Source organism: Salmo salar, chromosome 20 (assembly GCF_965601325.2).
Source record: "Salmo salar chromosome 20, fSalSal1, whole genome shotgun sequence".
NCBI classification, from domain to species: Eukaryota; Metazoa; Chordata; class Actinopteri; order Salmoniformes; family Salmonidae; genus Salmo; species Salmo salar.
Window position 1 is genome coordinate 71,368,422 of NC_138310.1, and position 16,211 is coordinate 71,384,632.

The 16,211-nt window shown below is 43.4% G+C and overlaps 1 protein-coding gene and 2 pseudogenes across 2 annotated transcripts in view; all 3 read right to left on the reverse strand.

Moving 5' to 3' along the window:
* Positions 1 to 620: 620 nt before the first annotated feature.
* mrps23 (mitochondrial ribosomal protein S23) lies at positions 621 to 6,853 on the reverse strand. The gene is made up of 5 exons (XM_014163224.3): positions 6,571 to 6,853; positions 6,099 to 6,278; positions 5,940 to 6,017; positions 5,701 to 5,824; positions 621 to 1,387 (listed from the first exon to the last, which is right to left on the reverse strand). The coding sequence occupies exons 1-5, from the start codon at positions 6,612 to 6,614 to the stop codon at positions 1,256 to 1,258; spliced, it is 558 nt and encodes a 185-aa protein (XP_014018699.1). The 5' UTR covers positions 6,615 to 6,853; the 3' UTR covers positions 621 to 1,255.
* A 778-nt stretch (positions 6,854 to 7,631) lies between these two features.
* On the reverse strand, positions 7,632 to 8,591 carry LOC106581243 (nitric oxide synthase, inducible-like; annotated as a pseudogene).
* LOC123723858 (nitric oxide synthase, inducible-like) overlaps positions 8,485 to 16,211 on the reverse strand; it is a 30,025-nt pseudogene continuing 22,298 nt past the window's right edge. Inside the window, exons 7-24 of the transcript XR_014381918.1 lie at positions 15,121 to 15,261; positions 14,839 to 14,977; positions 13,873 to 14,047; positions 13,550 to 13,651; positions 13,116 to 13,310; positions 12,903 to 12,985; positions 12,564 to 12,708; positions 12,138 to 12,243; positions 11,985 to 12,034; positions 11,443 to 11,649; positions 11,208 to 11,283; positions 10,287 to 10,365; positions 9,965 to 10,155; positions 9,676 to 9,837; positions 9,238 to 9,448; positions 8,969 to 9,056; positions 8,698 to 8,819; positions 8,485 to 8,613 (exon numbers count right to left, since the gene is read on the reverse strand). The product of XR_014381918.1 is annotated as a nitric oxide synthase, inducible-like (transcript). The remainder of the gene's footprint in view (positions 8,614 to 8,697; positions 8,820 to 8,968; positions 9,057 to 9,237; positions 9,449 to 9,675; positions 9,838 to 9,964; positions 10,156 to 10,286; positions 10,366 to 11,207; positions 11,284 to 11,442; positions 11,650 to 11,984; positions 12,035 to 12,137; positions 12,244 to 12,563; positions 12,709 to 12,902; positions 12,986 to 13,115; positions 13,311 to 13,549; positions 13,652 to 13,872; positions 14,048 to 14,838; positions 14,978 to 15,120; positions 15,262 to 16,211) is intronic.

Sequence of the window (16,211 nt, forward strand, 5' to 3'; positions counted from 1 at the left end):
CTCCAAGCAATGAGAACAGGAAGAAGGATGATCATCCTGATTAGAGAGAAGAGAAAAGGTAACCTGCAGAGGTTCTAATAACTGGTTACTTCGTATGTTATTCTGGTGCGCTTTGAGATGTTACTGAATCTGAAATACACATGGAAAAACACATGCCAAGATTATGTTCAGAACAATATGCAATGTTGGTGTGGTGCTCATTTGAATTGTGGCAGTAGAAACTAATCTTAATTTAAATATAGTTGTGGAATTTAATTACCAATCATTCAGTGCATATGTGTTGATGTCAATCCTTTCCTATCTGGTGGAATACCTTCCACAGATGTTACCTTGCATTTCTTTTAATGTGGCACCTGTGATGCTTATTTACTCATCCCCAGTCGGCTGATGTGGTTATGTGCTCAGTGGTATTTCTCTGTGAAGCAATACGGCATTAATATCTCCATTTCATCCCAGAAGCTCAGGCAGCAGACACTGCTGAATTAGACTGTCACAGCAGCAAATGGAGAATGCAATATCAACACTCACTCACAGCTTGCTTGTCTTGCATGAGTGTTCTACAGCGTAACTGAAAGATAACGGAGGGTGAGCAACAGAGGAAAAATGGAAGAGAGGCCACATTCTAGAATATATAATTACTTTACTGATCACTCTGTGCCAATCAATAATCACAGCGACGTCACCTATCAACAGGGGTGGCCTGTCGAAAGTCAAAGCACACTGCAACGTAAGCATCATCTTGCAAGTGAATACTCAAGAGTTCAGTAGGACATACAATATATATTACACACATTGAATATGTATTTACAGCCTTATGCATAACATCAGTCTTACAAAGTTCCAGACCAGAAATGTACAATAACTTGGAATCCTACACATTACCGGTCGAAAACCTGCAGTCAAGATAGAGGGTTGTGAAAGCTGCCCAGGCCCACCCAGAAACACTGAACAAGAAGTCTTTCTTGTTGATCCATTGTTCAGAAAGTCTGGACTGAGGAGTATCAGTCTAGTGTTGGACAGATACTGAAAGTCCCTTTTTAGTCAGTGGAGGTGGATGGTTGGTTCCATCAGTAAAGGCTGCTGAAAGGAGGACGGCTCATAACGCCTGGATCGGAGCAAATGGAATGGCATTAAACACATGGAAACCATGTGTTTGAGACCATTCCACTTAATAAGCTCCAGCCATTACCACAAGCCCCCCCTCCTATGGGTTCCATCTAGGTGAAGAGTGTGGTTGAAGCCATGTTGCAGAGGCCTACTGTGGAGTCACTGGTGCTTGTGGATCTTCTCCTGGTGTCTGTGTTTCGCCAGGTGCATCTGTCTGCAGTTCCGCCAGCATGTCAGTCAGCTTCATGCCCAACACTGGATCCCTGGTCTCTGACGCCACCTGCAGGTCAACCGGCAAAAGTGCAGCCATTCCGTTACAAACAGAAGGTCTCATGTTTGTAAGTGATTAGTATATACACTATACAGTACCAGTCAAAAGTGGACAGCCCTACTCCTACTTCCAGGGTTTCTTTATTTTTACTATTTTATACATTGTAGAATAATAGAAGACATCAAAACTATGAAATAACACATGGAATCATGTAGTAAGCAAAAAGTATTTATATTTGAGATTCTTCAAAGTAGCCACCCTTTGCCTTGATGACAGATTTGAATACTCGTGGCATTCTCTCAACCAGCTTCATGAGGTGCATTTCAATTAACAGGTGTGCCTTGTTAAAAGTTAATTTGTGGAATGTCTTTCCTTAATGCGTTTGAGCCAATCCGTTGTGACAAGGTAGGGGTGTTATACAAAAGATTTGGTAAAATACTAAGTCCATATTATGGCAAGAAAAGCTCAAATAAGCAAAGAGAAGTGACAGTCCATTACTTTAAGACATGAAGGTCAGTCAATCTGTAAAATTTCAAGAACATTGAAAGTTTCTTCAAGTGCAGTCGCAAAAACCATCAAGCGCTATGATGAAACTGGCTCTCATGAGAAACTAGCTTCAACAGGAAAGGAAGACCCAGAGTTACCTCTGCTGCAGAGGATACGTTCATTAGAGTTACCAGTCTCAGAAATTGCAGCCCAAATAAATGCTTCAAGTAACAGACGTCTCAACATCAACTGTTCAGAGACTGCGTGAATCAGGCCTTCATGGTCAAATTGCTGCAAAGAAACCACTATTAAAGGACACCAGTAAGAAGAGACTTACTTGGGCCAAGAAACACGAGCAATGGACATTAGACCAGTGGAAATCTATCCTTTGGTCTGATGAGTCCAAATTTGAGATCCATTGTTCCAACCGCTGTGTCTTTGTTTGACGCAGAGTAGGTGAACGGATTATCTACGCATGTGTGGTTCCCACCGTGAACCATTGAGGATGTGTGATGGTGTGGGGGTGCTTTGCTGGTGACACTGTCAGGGATTTATTTAGAATTCAAGGCACACTTTACCAGCATGACTACCACAGCATTCTGCAGCAATACGCCGCCCCATCTGGTTTGCGCTTAGTGGGACTAACATTTGTTTTTCAACAGGACAATGACCCAACACTTCCATACTGTGTAAGGGCTATTTGACCAAGAAGGAGAGTGATGAAGTGCTGCATCAGACAACCTGGCATTCACAATCACCCGATCTTAACCCAATTGAGATGGTTTGGGATGAGTTGGACCGCAGAGTGAAAGAAAAGCAGCCAAGTGTTCAGCATATGTGGGAACTTCTTCAAGACTGTTGGAAAAGCATTCCAGGTGAAGCTGGTTGAGAGAATACCAAGCGTGTGCAACGCTGTCATCAAGGCAAAGGGTGGCTACTTTGAAGAATCTCAAATAAATCAAATCAATGTAACACTTTTTTTGGTTACTACATGATTCCATGTGTGTTATTTCATAGTTTATGTCTTCACTATTATTCGACAACGTAGAAAATAGTAAAAAAAATAAAGAAATACCCTTGAACGAGTAGGTGTTTCCATACTTTTGACTGTTACTGTATATGCAAACGTTTTTGGACAACACTTCAAAATAGTAGATTCGACTATTTCAGCCACACCTGTTGCTGTATAAAATTGAGCACCAGCCATGCAATCTCATAGACAAACATTGGCAGCAGAATGGCCTTACTGAAGAGCTCAGTGACTTTCAACGTGGCACCGTCATAGGATGCCACCTTTCCAACAAGTCAGTTCGTCAAATTTCTGCCCTGCTAGAGTTGCCACGGTCAACTGTAAGTGCTGTTATGGTGAAGTGGAAATGTCTAGGAGCAACAACTGCTCAGCTGCGAAGCGGTAGGCCACACAAGCTCATGGAACAGGGCCTCCGAGTGCTGAAGCGCTTAACCTGTTTAGGATAGGGGGCAGTATTGACACGGCTGGATAAAAAAACATACCCGATTTAATCTGGTTACCACTCCTACCCAGTAACTAGAATATGCATATACTTATTACATATGGATAGAAAACACCCTAAATTTTCTAAAACTGTTTGAATGGTGTCTGTGAGTATAACAGAACTCAAATGGCAGGTCAAAACCTGAGAGATTCCTTTACAGGAAGTGGCCTGTCTGACCATTTCTTGAACTTCTTTTCCATCTCTATCATTTACTAAGGATCTCTGCTCTAACGTGACACTTCCCACGTCGTCCATAGGCGCTCAGAGCCCGGGAAAAAACAGAATGTCGTCATTCCAGCCCCAGGCTGAAACACATTATCGCCTTTCTCAAGTGGCCGATCAAGGGACACTGGCCTTATGCACGTGACCCCGACCGCCCCCGCCTTTGGGATTTTTTCCTCTGTTTGCCCGAAAAGGAGATTCCCTGTCGGAATATTATCGCTTTTCTACGAGAAAAATGTCGTAAAAATTGATTTTAAACAGCGGTTGACATGCTTCGAAGTACGGTAATGGAATATTTAGAATTTTATTGTCACGAATTGCGCCATGCGCGCGACACTTCTTTACTATTTCGGATAGTGTCTGGAACGCACGAACAAAACGCCGCTATTCGGATATAACGATGGATTATTTTGGACCAAACCAACATTTGTTATTGAAGTAGCAGTCCTGGGTGTGCATTCTGACGAAGACAACAAAAGGTAATCAAACTTTTATAATAGTAAATATGATTATGGTGAGTGCTAAACTTGCCGGGTGTCTAAATAGCGAGCCCGTGATGCCTGGGCTATGTACTTAGAATATTGCAAAATGTGCTTTCACCAAAAAGCTATTTTAAAATCGGACATATCGAGTGCATAGAGGAGGTCTGTATCTATAATTCTTAAAATAATTGTTATGCTTTTTGTGAACGTTTATGGTGAGTAATTTAGTAAAATGTTAGCGAATTCCCCGGAAGTTTGCAGGGTCGAAAGGATGCTAGTTCTGAACGTCACATGCTAATGTAAAAACCTGGTTTTTGATATAAATATGAACTTGATTGAACAAAACATGCATGTATTGTATAACATAATGTCCTAGGGTTGTCATCTGATGAAGATCATCAAAGGTGAGTGCTGCATTTAGCTGTCTTCTGGGTTTTGGTGACATTATATGCTGGCTTGAAAAATGGGTGTCTGATTATTTCTGGCTTGGTACTCTGCTGACATAATCTAATGTTTTGCTTTCGTTGTAAAGCCTTTTTGAAATCGGACAGTGTGGTTAGATTAACGAGAGTCTTGTCTTTAAATAGCTGTAAAATAGTCATATGTTTGAGAAATTGAAGTAATAGGATTTTTAAGGTTTTGAAAATCGCGCCACAGGCTGCCAGTGGCTGTTACGTAGGTGGGACGAATTCGTCCCGCCTAGCCCAGAGAGGTTAAAAATCGTCTGTCCTTGGTTGCAACACTCCCTACCGAGTTCCAAACTGATTCTGGAAACAACATCAGCACAACTGTTAGTCGGGAGCTTAATGAAATGGGTTTCCATGGCCGAGCAGCCATACACAAGCCTAAGATCACCATGGGCAATGCCAATTGTCAGCTGGAGTGGTGTAAAGTTCTCCACCATTGGACTCTGGAGCAGTGGAAACGTGTTCTCTGGAGTGATGAATCACACCTCACCATCTGGCAGACCGACGGACGAATCAGGGTTTGGTGGATGCCAGGAGAATGCTACCTGCCCCAATGCATAGTGCCAACTGTACAGTTTGGTTGAGGAGGATTAATGATCTGGGGCTGTTTTTCATGGTTCGGGCAAGGCCCCTTAGTTCCAGTGAAGGGAAATGTTAACGCTACAGCATACAATGACATTCTAGATGATCCTGTGCTTTCAACTTTGTGGCAACAGTTTGGGGAAGGCCCTTTCCTGTTTAAGCATGACCATGCCCCGGTGCACAAAGCGAGATCCATACAGAAATGGTTTGTCGAGATCGGTGTGGAAGAACTTGACTGGACTGCACAGAGCCCTGACCTCAACCCCACCCAACACTTTTGGGATGAATTGGAACACCGACTGCGAGCCAGGCCTAATCGCCCAACATCAGAGCCCAACCTCACTAATGCTCTTGTAGCTGAATGGAAGCAAGTCCCTGCAGCAATGTTCCAACATCTAGTGGAAAGCATTTAATACTCCATATTACTGCCTATGATTTTGGAATGAGATGTTCGACGAGTAGGTGTCCACATACTTTTGGTCATGTAGTATGTCTGTCTATAGAGTATTTGGAAAACAGGCAGCCAGCATTAAAATGATTGAGTTGTATCATTTGAACAGTCTACTCACCGCAGGACCACCCCTCCTCCTTAATACTAAGCCCTCGGCAAGGAGAGCTTTCCCAGTCTCCTCAAACAGGGACTGTTTCTCCAGCTCTCCCCAGCTCTCTAACTCTGTATACTTCTCCACAAACCTACACAAAGGAAGAAAAAAAACACTTTATAGAACTGCAGTAGTTAGGATCCAGCATTGTATGAGGAATCTTAAAACCTGACGAACCTATGATCAATGTGATTTATTGCCCATACCTTTGGCATGTTGAAACAAAGTTGGATTTGGAGAGATCAAAAGCTCTGGGCCCTGTTCCATACACCTCATAGAATTTCCTGGAACAGAGACCGATGCTGATCAACACATGTATATTCCTAACAGCTTTTGAATGGCAGTAAAACGCTTAATTAGCTTACGCTCTGATTTCATCCTCTCTGTAGAAGATGTCAGGCACAGCCTCTTCTTTCTTCCCATAGATCTTGGCCACTGGTCTGACATAAAGTGGGTCTTTCTTGGGTGGAAAGGCCTTGTATACATCATACCAAATGGGCTTGTCAGACTGTTTGACAACTCCAGAACGCATAAGATCTCTGACTCTGAAAATGAAACCAGTGCATTTGCTCCATTGTTGCATTCTCATTTTCACATGCGAAGAGCTAGACTAGCTAGCTAACGTTAGAATGTATATTATGCGGAACCATAGCCTTGATAGCATTGACTACCAGTTGCTGAAAAGACACTCCAACATCAAATAAAATGGTATCTAGTTAACCTAGCTAGAAAACTCTAAAGGGTCTAGAAAACTAGATGGCATCCTCCAGTAACCTTGAATGACAGAAATTAAGCTGGCTAACGTTAGCTAGCTAGCAACACGACATTTTGACCTACCGCGTGAACACTGTTCCGAATTTTTCAAGTCGACTTCCAGCCATAATGGACTTGAATTTAACTACACTATGCGCGTAAAATGCAGCTAGGTAATTATCCAGTAAACTCAAAGACCAGAGTTAGCAAACACCAACTACAGGGCCTCTTTTCACGTGCATGGACGACCACCACTTCCGCAAGTAATTTCTGCAGGGATAATTTGCACCGAAAGCGCACTGTAAACATGGGGCGCGTTCCAGAACATCTACATTTTAAGCGCTGCAGGGGCTGATATTCTTCTTCTATGATCTCATGGCGGTCAGCAAACAATCATGTAATTGCATGCCGCCACCTACTGTGCTGGAATGTACGCTCAATCATGATCTGCCCAATTCTGAACTACCATGAAAATTAAATAAAAAACATATAAATCCCTACTAACTTCTACCAGAAACACCAGCCCTGACATTAGGTCCACTTACTACAGGAGCAGCCATGGAAGCTCCATCATTCCACACTGTAGTTACACCAATCTGTCTTACAGCCTCTGCATACGATACATCATGACTAATTAAAGATCTCTGAGCCTCTCTCTCTGCACCTAACATCCACCACATACTGCACTATGTTACCCCCACAATTACAACACTTCACCTTCACATTGTTCCCACATTCACCTTAATCATGTTCCTCTCCACACTTGGCATATATTTTCCTTCCTTTACATTGAACAGCTACATGTTCCATTCTTTGGCATTTAAAACACTGCAATGGGGATGGGACCAATTCTCTGACATTTAAACTAAGGAATCCTAGCTGTACTTTCCCAGGAAGAAACTCCTCAAACCTCAGCAGCACTGATAGGCTTTTACTTCTTTGACCTTCTTGTGGTCACTGATACTCTGAACCAGAGGCTTGCAAGAAGGCATCAACTACAATTATTATGTAATATTATTTTTATTCAAATTAATATTCACAATGAGTAAAACACATTCGGATTACAAGCATATTTCTATTATGTATAATTCAGATTCAACAATCCCACATTCTATTATATTGTACAAACACTACATATACGTATCACCTATGCATCTATAATCTATCTTTAATATCATGACGTGAATGTAAATGTTATAATCATCTCTTTGAAATATACTTACAGTGCTTTAAAAATAAAGTGAAAACAGTGAAATTGGGTACTTTTTCAAGCAGTGGGCCAAAGGATGGCTAGCTGGTTTGTTTGGGACCACCAACAGCTACAAACATGTTCCAAAGTGACAATCCTAATCTATCACCAAAAACAAAAACAGGGCATCACAAGCATAGAGGAAAATGCATGCTATGTGTAGATCTTTCTCCATCCAGATCACCTCACTTTTGAAACTGGGCTCCAAAAATGTCCTCATGGTACCTCTTCTGAATCTTCAAATAAAGAAACAAACATACAAACCATAAAAGCATTGTAAAACACTGTCCACTTACTACAGTATTGGAACTAGATTAAGAGGATACATAGCATTCACATTCGTTTTCATATTAGTGATTGAGAGGAAAGGTGACCCAACCTTCAGTTGGGCCAGGTATTCTCCTGCCTGTGTGAGGGTAATGCCAAGCTGGCTGCTCAGAATCTCCTGTACTGCTAGAGTAACTCCCTGGGCCATGTTCACACCCCCGCACACGTAGAAGTGACCCTCTTTCTGTTGCAACACACTCAGCACCTCCCCTGCCATCTTCTCCCTCAAGACATCCTGGACATAGATCTGCTGACACACAGAGGTCAAAGGTTAGGAATAGGAGGCACAGTACAGGGAGATAGGAAAAATGTTACGCTTCAACCTTCACTTGAATCTCAAGCCAATCAGATTCAATCAAGCTTTTCAAGTGCTCACTCAGTACATGATTTCTTTCAAAATGACAATGCAACAGTACCTTTGGGTGACCTGGCTAGCGGGAATATGTGGTTGTAACACTCTTCAGGACCCCTTGTCTTCTCATCTCCAGTGCCTCCTCTTTGTCTCCGAACTCTGGCAGCCAAACACCAGGCTCATAGGACTTCCAGAGAACCTTGCCAAAACAAAACCATAGCCCTTAAGGTCAGAGATTTTGTATCAACAGACACACAAACAGACATACAGACACACACACTACCTGGATGTTTCATGTCATGTAGCCGTTGTTGCCAGAAGCTTCGGAAGGGCGCAATGCCACTGCCAGCCCCCACCAGAATGACTGGAGTGCTGGGCTCTGCTGGGAGGTGGAACCCACCTGAACTGTAAACAATAACACAATCAGTTAGCTTCACTTAAAATAATAATCTCAATCAATTATACTGGGGATAGGCTACAACCAAGCATTTGGTACAATTGGAGAATGTACCAGCCTACTGACATACAGTATGTTACAGTACTACGTTCTATACCTGTAGATGAAACATGGTACCAGGTCTCCTTTCTTAATGGTATCCAGCCAGGTGCTGCAGACCCCGTGGTGAAGAGGACCCTGTCCATCTATAGGTAGTACAGAAAAATACAGTACAGTTACTTTCACAGCCAAGAGATAGCAGTTCAAATTCCTTTCAAAGCATTTGATAACTGATGTATTGTAATTTCTAAGGTGAGTTGCCCTGTCCTGTACCTTGGATAAAAATGTTTGCTAAGTGACAAAAATGTCAAATCTAATGTCCCATACCTTGTGTGTGATAGTTGAGCACCGTCAGAGTGAGATGTAGCTCATTGGGGTGGAGCTAAGGGGAGGAGCTGATGGAGTAGAGGCAGAGCTTGAGCAGGGGCAGCTGGCTGAGGAGGAAGGCTGCAGAGGGTTCTAAAGACGGGAACTCCTCCAGGACTTCCAGGAAGTTGGGAACACGGAAAATCTTCCAGGTCGTGTACTCCTGAGAGTCCTGACGGCAAATTAAGACAGAAGCTAAATAACGAGAAATATCTGTTTATATAATTTTTTGGAAGGTGCATCAGCTTACAGAGTTATATGTATGAAACATAGTATTTTCTTCAATTCTATACAATTCCAAAGGGTGGTAGGTTAAAGGCTTTTTTTTCATGATTTATCTCATTTTTATTTCAAGAGACAATAATGAACACAGTAGTCCTTGAGACAAACAGAAGTTACCTTTGCCAAGGTCAGCAGATGCTGGCAGTGCCCCTCCTGTCTTGCCAGCTGAGAGAGCTTGTGGAGGAGGTTCTGACAGGGGGGCGTGGTCACATCCAGGAAGTAGGTGAGCGCCTGAGACAAAGGGCATGCTGGGATGCGTCTGACAGTTTTTCTCATCATCTGTTGGGAAATAGAAATGCAGAGTCATTTTAACAGTGTCCATTTTTTGAAGATGATGTCTTCCTAAAAAAAATCTGATTTTACCGTGGTTACCAATCACCACCATTATTACTGAATAGTGTTGTACCAAGGCAGGAGTCAGAGCGGTATTCCAGTCGTAGGGACTGGTTGGTTGGGAGTGTATGGGGAAGGAACTTTAGGATTCCAGCCACCAGTTGAGGGAGATTCCCTGGGAAAACACCAACATGGTCTCCTGGAGCAAAGTTCATGACCTCTGCACTTGTCTCCCTCTCCAGCTCCACCAGAATGGTGGACCGGCTAGAAACAAGAACGACAATGCTGAATTAAACCCTGTCAATATTGAGTCCTGTCAATAATGTTAAAAGTATTGCAACAATAACAATGCTAGTGGGTAAAAAAAATTGTGTGGAAGATGACAAGAAATTAACCTTGAATGGGGGTTCTGTAGATTCTGTCTCCTCTTCAGTTTCATGGGGAAGACAGTTTTAGAGTGAATGGCTGAAAGTGCTGCGAAAGAGAGGACAGTGAAAATCATCATGTACAACTGGCTGACTGAAATACAAGATTAGTTTATAATGCTTTAGTGCTACACCAGTCCCTTGTCAAATGTCCATCCCCTGGCCCAGGTGTAGTACATTTACATTTACATTTAAGTCATTTAGCAGACGCTCTTATCCAGAGCGACTTACAAATTGGTGCATTCACCTTATAATATCCAGTGGAACAACCACTTTACAATAGTGCATCTAAATCTTTTAAGGGGGGGTTAGAAGGATTACTTTATCCTATCCCAGGTATTCCTTAAAGAGGTGGGGTTTCAGGTGTCTCCGGAAGGTGGTGATTGACTCCGCTGTCCTGGCGTCGTGAGGGAGCTTATTCCACCATTGGGGTGCCAGAGCAGCGAACAGTTTTGACTGGGCTGAGCGGGAACTGTGCTTCCTCAGAGGTAGGGAGGCGAGCAGGCCAGAGGTGGATGAACGCAGTGCCCTTGTTTGGGTGTAGGGCCTGATCAGAGCCTGAAGGTACGGAGGTGCCGTTCCCCTCACAGCTCCATAGGCAAGCACCATGGTCTTGTAGCGGATGCGAGCTTCGACTGGAAGCCAGTGGAGAGAGCGGAGGAGCGGGGTGACGTGAGAGAACTTGGGAAGGTTGAACACCAGACGGGCTGCGGCGTTCTGGATGAGTTGTAGGGGTTTAATGGCACAAGCAGGGAGCCCAGCCAACAACGAGTAGCAGTAATCCAGACGGGAGATGACAAGTGCCTGGATTAGGACCTACGCCGCTTCCTGTGTGAGGCAGGGTCGTACTCTGCGAATGTTGTAGAGCATGAACCTACAGGATCGGGTCACCTGTGATGTGGTCCTGGGAGCAGCTACACAGTATCTCAGAGGTTCCCAGGCCTCGCAGAGTCGCTCTGCCCCAGATCAATAAGATATGCAAATGCTTATGAAATTAAAGATCATAACAGGTATTTTTTGTAATGTTACTTGAGCATATAGTAGACATACCAGGAGTATGTTAATATGTATACTATTAAATACACTGCAAAAATGATCATCAACACGTAGCTAAGATCCACTTTTAAGCCAGAGAGCCATCCTTCCTTGTCTGCCTACCTTGAGAGCGGTGAGAGCCCAGGAAGAGAAGGCCTCCTCCTGTCCGTTCAGTTCATCCCCCTCTCCAGTGGGCGTCACCCGCTCTGCCCCCAGCTCCTCCAGCTTGGCATCCACGGCATGGGCAAATGCACAGAACTGTGGGTACATCCTCGAGCCCAGTCCAAACACACAGTACCTGGGGGAGGAGAGGGGAGATATGACCAGTTTCAAAACCAAAGAGAGGTGTCAGAGACTGTAGTCAAGCCGCCACTTCATCAAATTAGTACATCTTAAAGACATGTACATCACCGGAGGTTGGTAGCACCTAATTGGGGAGGACAGGCTTGTGGTAATGGCTGGAGCGGAATCAGTGGAATGGTACCAAATCCATGGTTTCCATGTGTTTGATGCCATTCCATTCGCTCCGTTCCAGACAATATTATGAGCTCCCCTCAGCAACCTCCACTAATGTACATGTACAGCACAGTACGGAGAGCCTATGCAGAGAGAAATGCTTGAGATACTACTTACCTTAGCTTGTTCCTGAGACACTGCAAGGAGAAAAGCTGCTTCTTGAAACTCTAGAGAAATAAATATTAACATGTGGTGAATATTTAGACATTACATTTTATAAACGTGGGGAAAAATATTATTGTTAAATATCTTCAAAATACAGAAACTCACCTCTCCATTTCTAGGGGAGTCTCCATTCCCAAAGGCGCTTGTTACCACAACCAGAAGGCTCTCCTGTTCCATGTTCACTGACGTTATAGTCCTCCTTACAGAGCAACTTTGAAGATATACAGAGCAGCTTTAGTTAACTTTATAACATTTCTGGGAACTTCTGTATTTTGAGGACAGTAGTGACTTAAGACATCAACAGATTGTACATTGTACAAGCACATCTACTAGCTAGCTAACTTCCCATTGCTTGTTCTGTAAATGAACTCTAAATGAGCTCAATATAGTCCTCACATACATTTAGGTTCCAATTAAACTAGAGTTTTACATTGATTCACAGTGCTTAACACACACAAATGCCCTGAAGCACATTAGCCTGAGGCAGTAGGCCCCCTATCATCCTTCATAGAGATGAGATGGATCTCCTACCCTGCAGTTGAAGGCACAGTTTAGCATGGAGTTCAGTCTCTGGGCCAATGTCTGTGATTTCCCTGTTTCAGTAGCGTACAGGACAGTGCAACGCAACCTGTTAGCCAGCACTCTGCTCATAAGGGTTGAAGAAAAGAGCGCCGCCCTATAGGAGGGAACCAGCCATGAATGATAATACTTTGTAATGCATTATGAGCATGGCTTAGCTCAACCTCAACCATTATATGCATTTATAGCTATGTCAATAATATGATTAGGACTGCATTCTAATTTATAACGCATCATGACTGTGTTCATAAAGCATTACAGATATGGGTGTCATAGTCCATGGAAGATTACCTGGCCACCACTTTGAAGCTGATCTGTTGCTTCCTCAGGCACTTCTCCCCATTTCTCCAGACATGGGTCGTCCAGGGGTCAGGCTTCAAACAACAACAACAACAGTTACAGATGATCATTCAGCAACTGCACTGTTGCCCTGGTGGAGCTTAACCAGATGAATGACATAACCTATATACTATGCACAGTACAAGATGGTGTCTCAGTATCTACCTGGTAGTAGAAGAAGGGAGAGAGGATGTAGTTGACCATCTCCTGGTGGAAGACGGGGGTGAGGGAGCCAGACATGGGAGGAACCAGCCAGGCCCAGTCTGCAGGGCAGCCGCCACGCAGACGGAACTCTGTCTCCATGTGCTTCATAAAGGACTCAGCTGCAGAGTGGTGGTCTGTGATGGTCACCTTGTTCTTCTACAGCGAACAGTAATGAGACAAAAGGAGTACATTTATCTCAAGGAAAACTCCAGTTGATGGCTGAACAGTCGTAGCATCCTCCGGCTAAATATTATTGGATGGAAGTATCTTATTTAAAATTGTAGGTATTAAAAAAACGAATTATGTAACAAAACAGCAACAACAACAACATGGGATATCTACTGGGAAAAACATGCCTTTGGATTGGTCCTGTATACGTGAAAACCATAGGTTACCTGGAAACTGTATATGACTGCAACATTGATGGTCACCAAGGCCTGGTCCTTCCACAGTGAGGACAGCTTGTGTGTCTCCAGGCCCATCCTGCGACCAACTTCCTGTACGGACAGGAAGCCAAAATATCTACAATCATTGCATCATTATCAAGTCAGCCAGGGTTGTGTTGCAGAGGTATGAAACAAGAAAACATTTTTAAACAGAAAATTATATTTTTGGTTATTCCAGACGAGGTTTCCGTCCATTTCAAAACATGCGCTACTCCTGCTGAGCACGACCCTGTGCTGTAGCCATGGTGAGTACCTGTGAAAGTGAGCCTTACCTCCAAGACGTTATAACGCTGATAGTCACAGAAATCCCTCACACCAATTTCAGTGCCCATGTACCAGCCATTAAAGGGACAGGCTGTGAATTCAAGTCCACCAATCTCCAGCAGCATGTTGGACACCACAGGCACAGCATACCACTTCAGTCCAAGGTTTTGGAACCACTTATACCTAATGAGGAAAGATCAACACAATATATCTGATAATACTATATAAAAGAGCATGCCCAAAAACACCACCACTAGGATAGATGTGTTTAGTTTCTATAGTGAATCATTCAGTCCTCATTGTGACACCTTTTTCATACAGAATGAGTTACGCACACACACAGTTGATGTGCTCACTCTACCAAAGGTGCTTGAAACACTTGACTCAACTCAGTATTGTGTCCAGTGAAATGAATGAAGGACCACTTTGGAGTGGTTAGACATTTAAATAAAAGAAAATGATACAGGTCATTGGGCCATCCTAGACCTGGCTTTGGGAAACTATTTGGATAAAGGAATGTGCTGCGTAGTTAAGTTCTATAGAGCTCTTCACTCTCTCCTATTCAGCTCCGTTCCTCAAGAGCTCCAGACGGAGGATTTTAAAACCTTTTTTTTAGTTCAAGCTCTTGAGCGACTGGGGGCAATGGTTTGAATTTACCCAGGCAGCTACATAAAACATTGATTTAATTAGATAACTCCTACTTAAAAACATCACCATGGCTATGGAGGCCTGATGATCTGAATACTGTGTCTCTGATGAATCCAATCAATGTCAAATCTAGTATGGAATCAAACGGATTGCATACACGTGTCATAACATAACTGGACACCCCTTTTGTAGCGGTATCGTAACCAATGAATGTCGTTGTATGTAGTGGAATAGCTATGATGACACTCTGCAGGCTTAACATTGTATTTGTTCTCAAAAGTGTGTTTACATAATCATTCAATAGAAATGAGGCTAAAGTCACTCACTGAGGGTGTTCCATGGAAACTCCAGGATCAGGTGTGGAGGGATTTCATAAAGGTCTGGGTCCTCCCCGTTGACCTGCAGGACTAGTGGCAATACATCGAAGAGGCCGTACTGAGGTTTCCATCCAAGCTGGATACAGATCTTTAAGAACACGGCACAAAAGTAACAGCAACTTTAAAAATGTATATTTTCAAACAAGTACATACAGTATGTGAGCCTGTTTGAATGCATGTTATTGAAATAGCTGGGTGGATCCTGGTGGCTATAGCTACTTTATATAGTACCTTAGTGAATTCTACACTGGATGGGTCTCCCTGGATACTGCCATCAGGCATCTGGTAACCTGCATACTCACCAACTGGCTGTTCCACACCCGGAAATCTTGCATGTCTTCCTTTCTCAGAGGGAAGACGGTAACCGCAGACCTGAAATAAATAAGACACAAGAAAGAAGAAGATATGTAATAACAGACAAACTGAAATACTCATGGAAGGAGCTTGTGAAACTGGCCCATAACAGAGTGAATGTCCTACAGCAGGGTTCCCCAATAGGCAGCCCATTGGCAATTTTATATCCAGAAAAAAAAATAACTAATTGCCTAATAATTTAGTTGTTGACATAAAATACTAAAATCTAGGAAATCAGCTCCAAGTTATTGACATTTTTAATTTAAAAACACATTAAGCAATATGCCTGGGGGGGGGGGGGGGGGGGGGCCCTAAAAAATTATTAGAACATTAGGTACATTTTTTTCAATTATTAACCTATCATCATTAATATATTATTTTACTTACAATGTACTAAAAAAAGTAACTGTTTCTTTTTCTTTTCTTGTTTTTGGCAAAAAGTAAACATCCAGAGAGCCTCTGTATGTAGTCCGTGAGTGGTGGAAATGAACCTGATAGCTTAGTCCGTAGTGAAATAGGCTACTTTTGCTCCCCTAACATTAGTTACTTCATATCTTCACAGAAAATTCAGGGTGTTTACATTTCACTCCTCTTTTAGCCAACATTTAATCAATGCAGGCACATGTTTAGCAAGCTATTCATAATAAATCAGTTGTCCCTCCCCCTGCCTGGTGCCAGGCCCAACAGATGCAGCTTCAGGCTCAGCAGCCCTGTCTCCCCATCCCCATACCCCTGGACCAGCCCTGTCTCCCCATCCCCATACCCCTGAACCAGCCCTGTCTCCCCATCCCCATACCCCTGGACCAGCCCTGTCTCCCCATCCCCATACCCCTGAACCAGCCCTGTCTCCCCATCCCCATACCCCTGAACCAGCCCTGTCTCCCCATCCCCATACCCCTGGACCAGCCCTGTCTCCCCATCCCCATACCCCTGAACCAGCCCTGTCTCCCCATCCCCATACCCCTGGA

What these genes read in the sequence shown, in the direction of transcription:
- mrps23 (XM_014163224.3), bottom strand. Translation starts at nt 6,614, where the DNA reads ATGGCTGGAAGTCGACTTGAAAAATTCGGAACAGTGTTCACGCG. An exon ending in TTCGGAACAGTGTTCACGCG is followed by an intron (nt 6,279 to 6,570) that starts GTAGGTCAAAAT and finishes TTTCATTTTCAG; the next exon opens with AGTCAGAGATCTTATGCGTT. An exon ending in TTTGTTTCAACATGCCAAAG is followed by an intron (nt 5,825 to 5,939) that starts GTATGGGCAATA and finishes TCCTTTGTGTAG; the next exon opens with GTTTGTGGAGAAGTATACAG.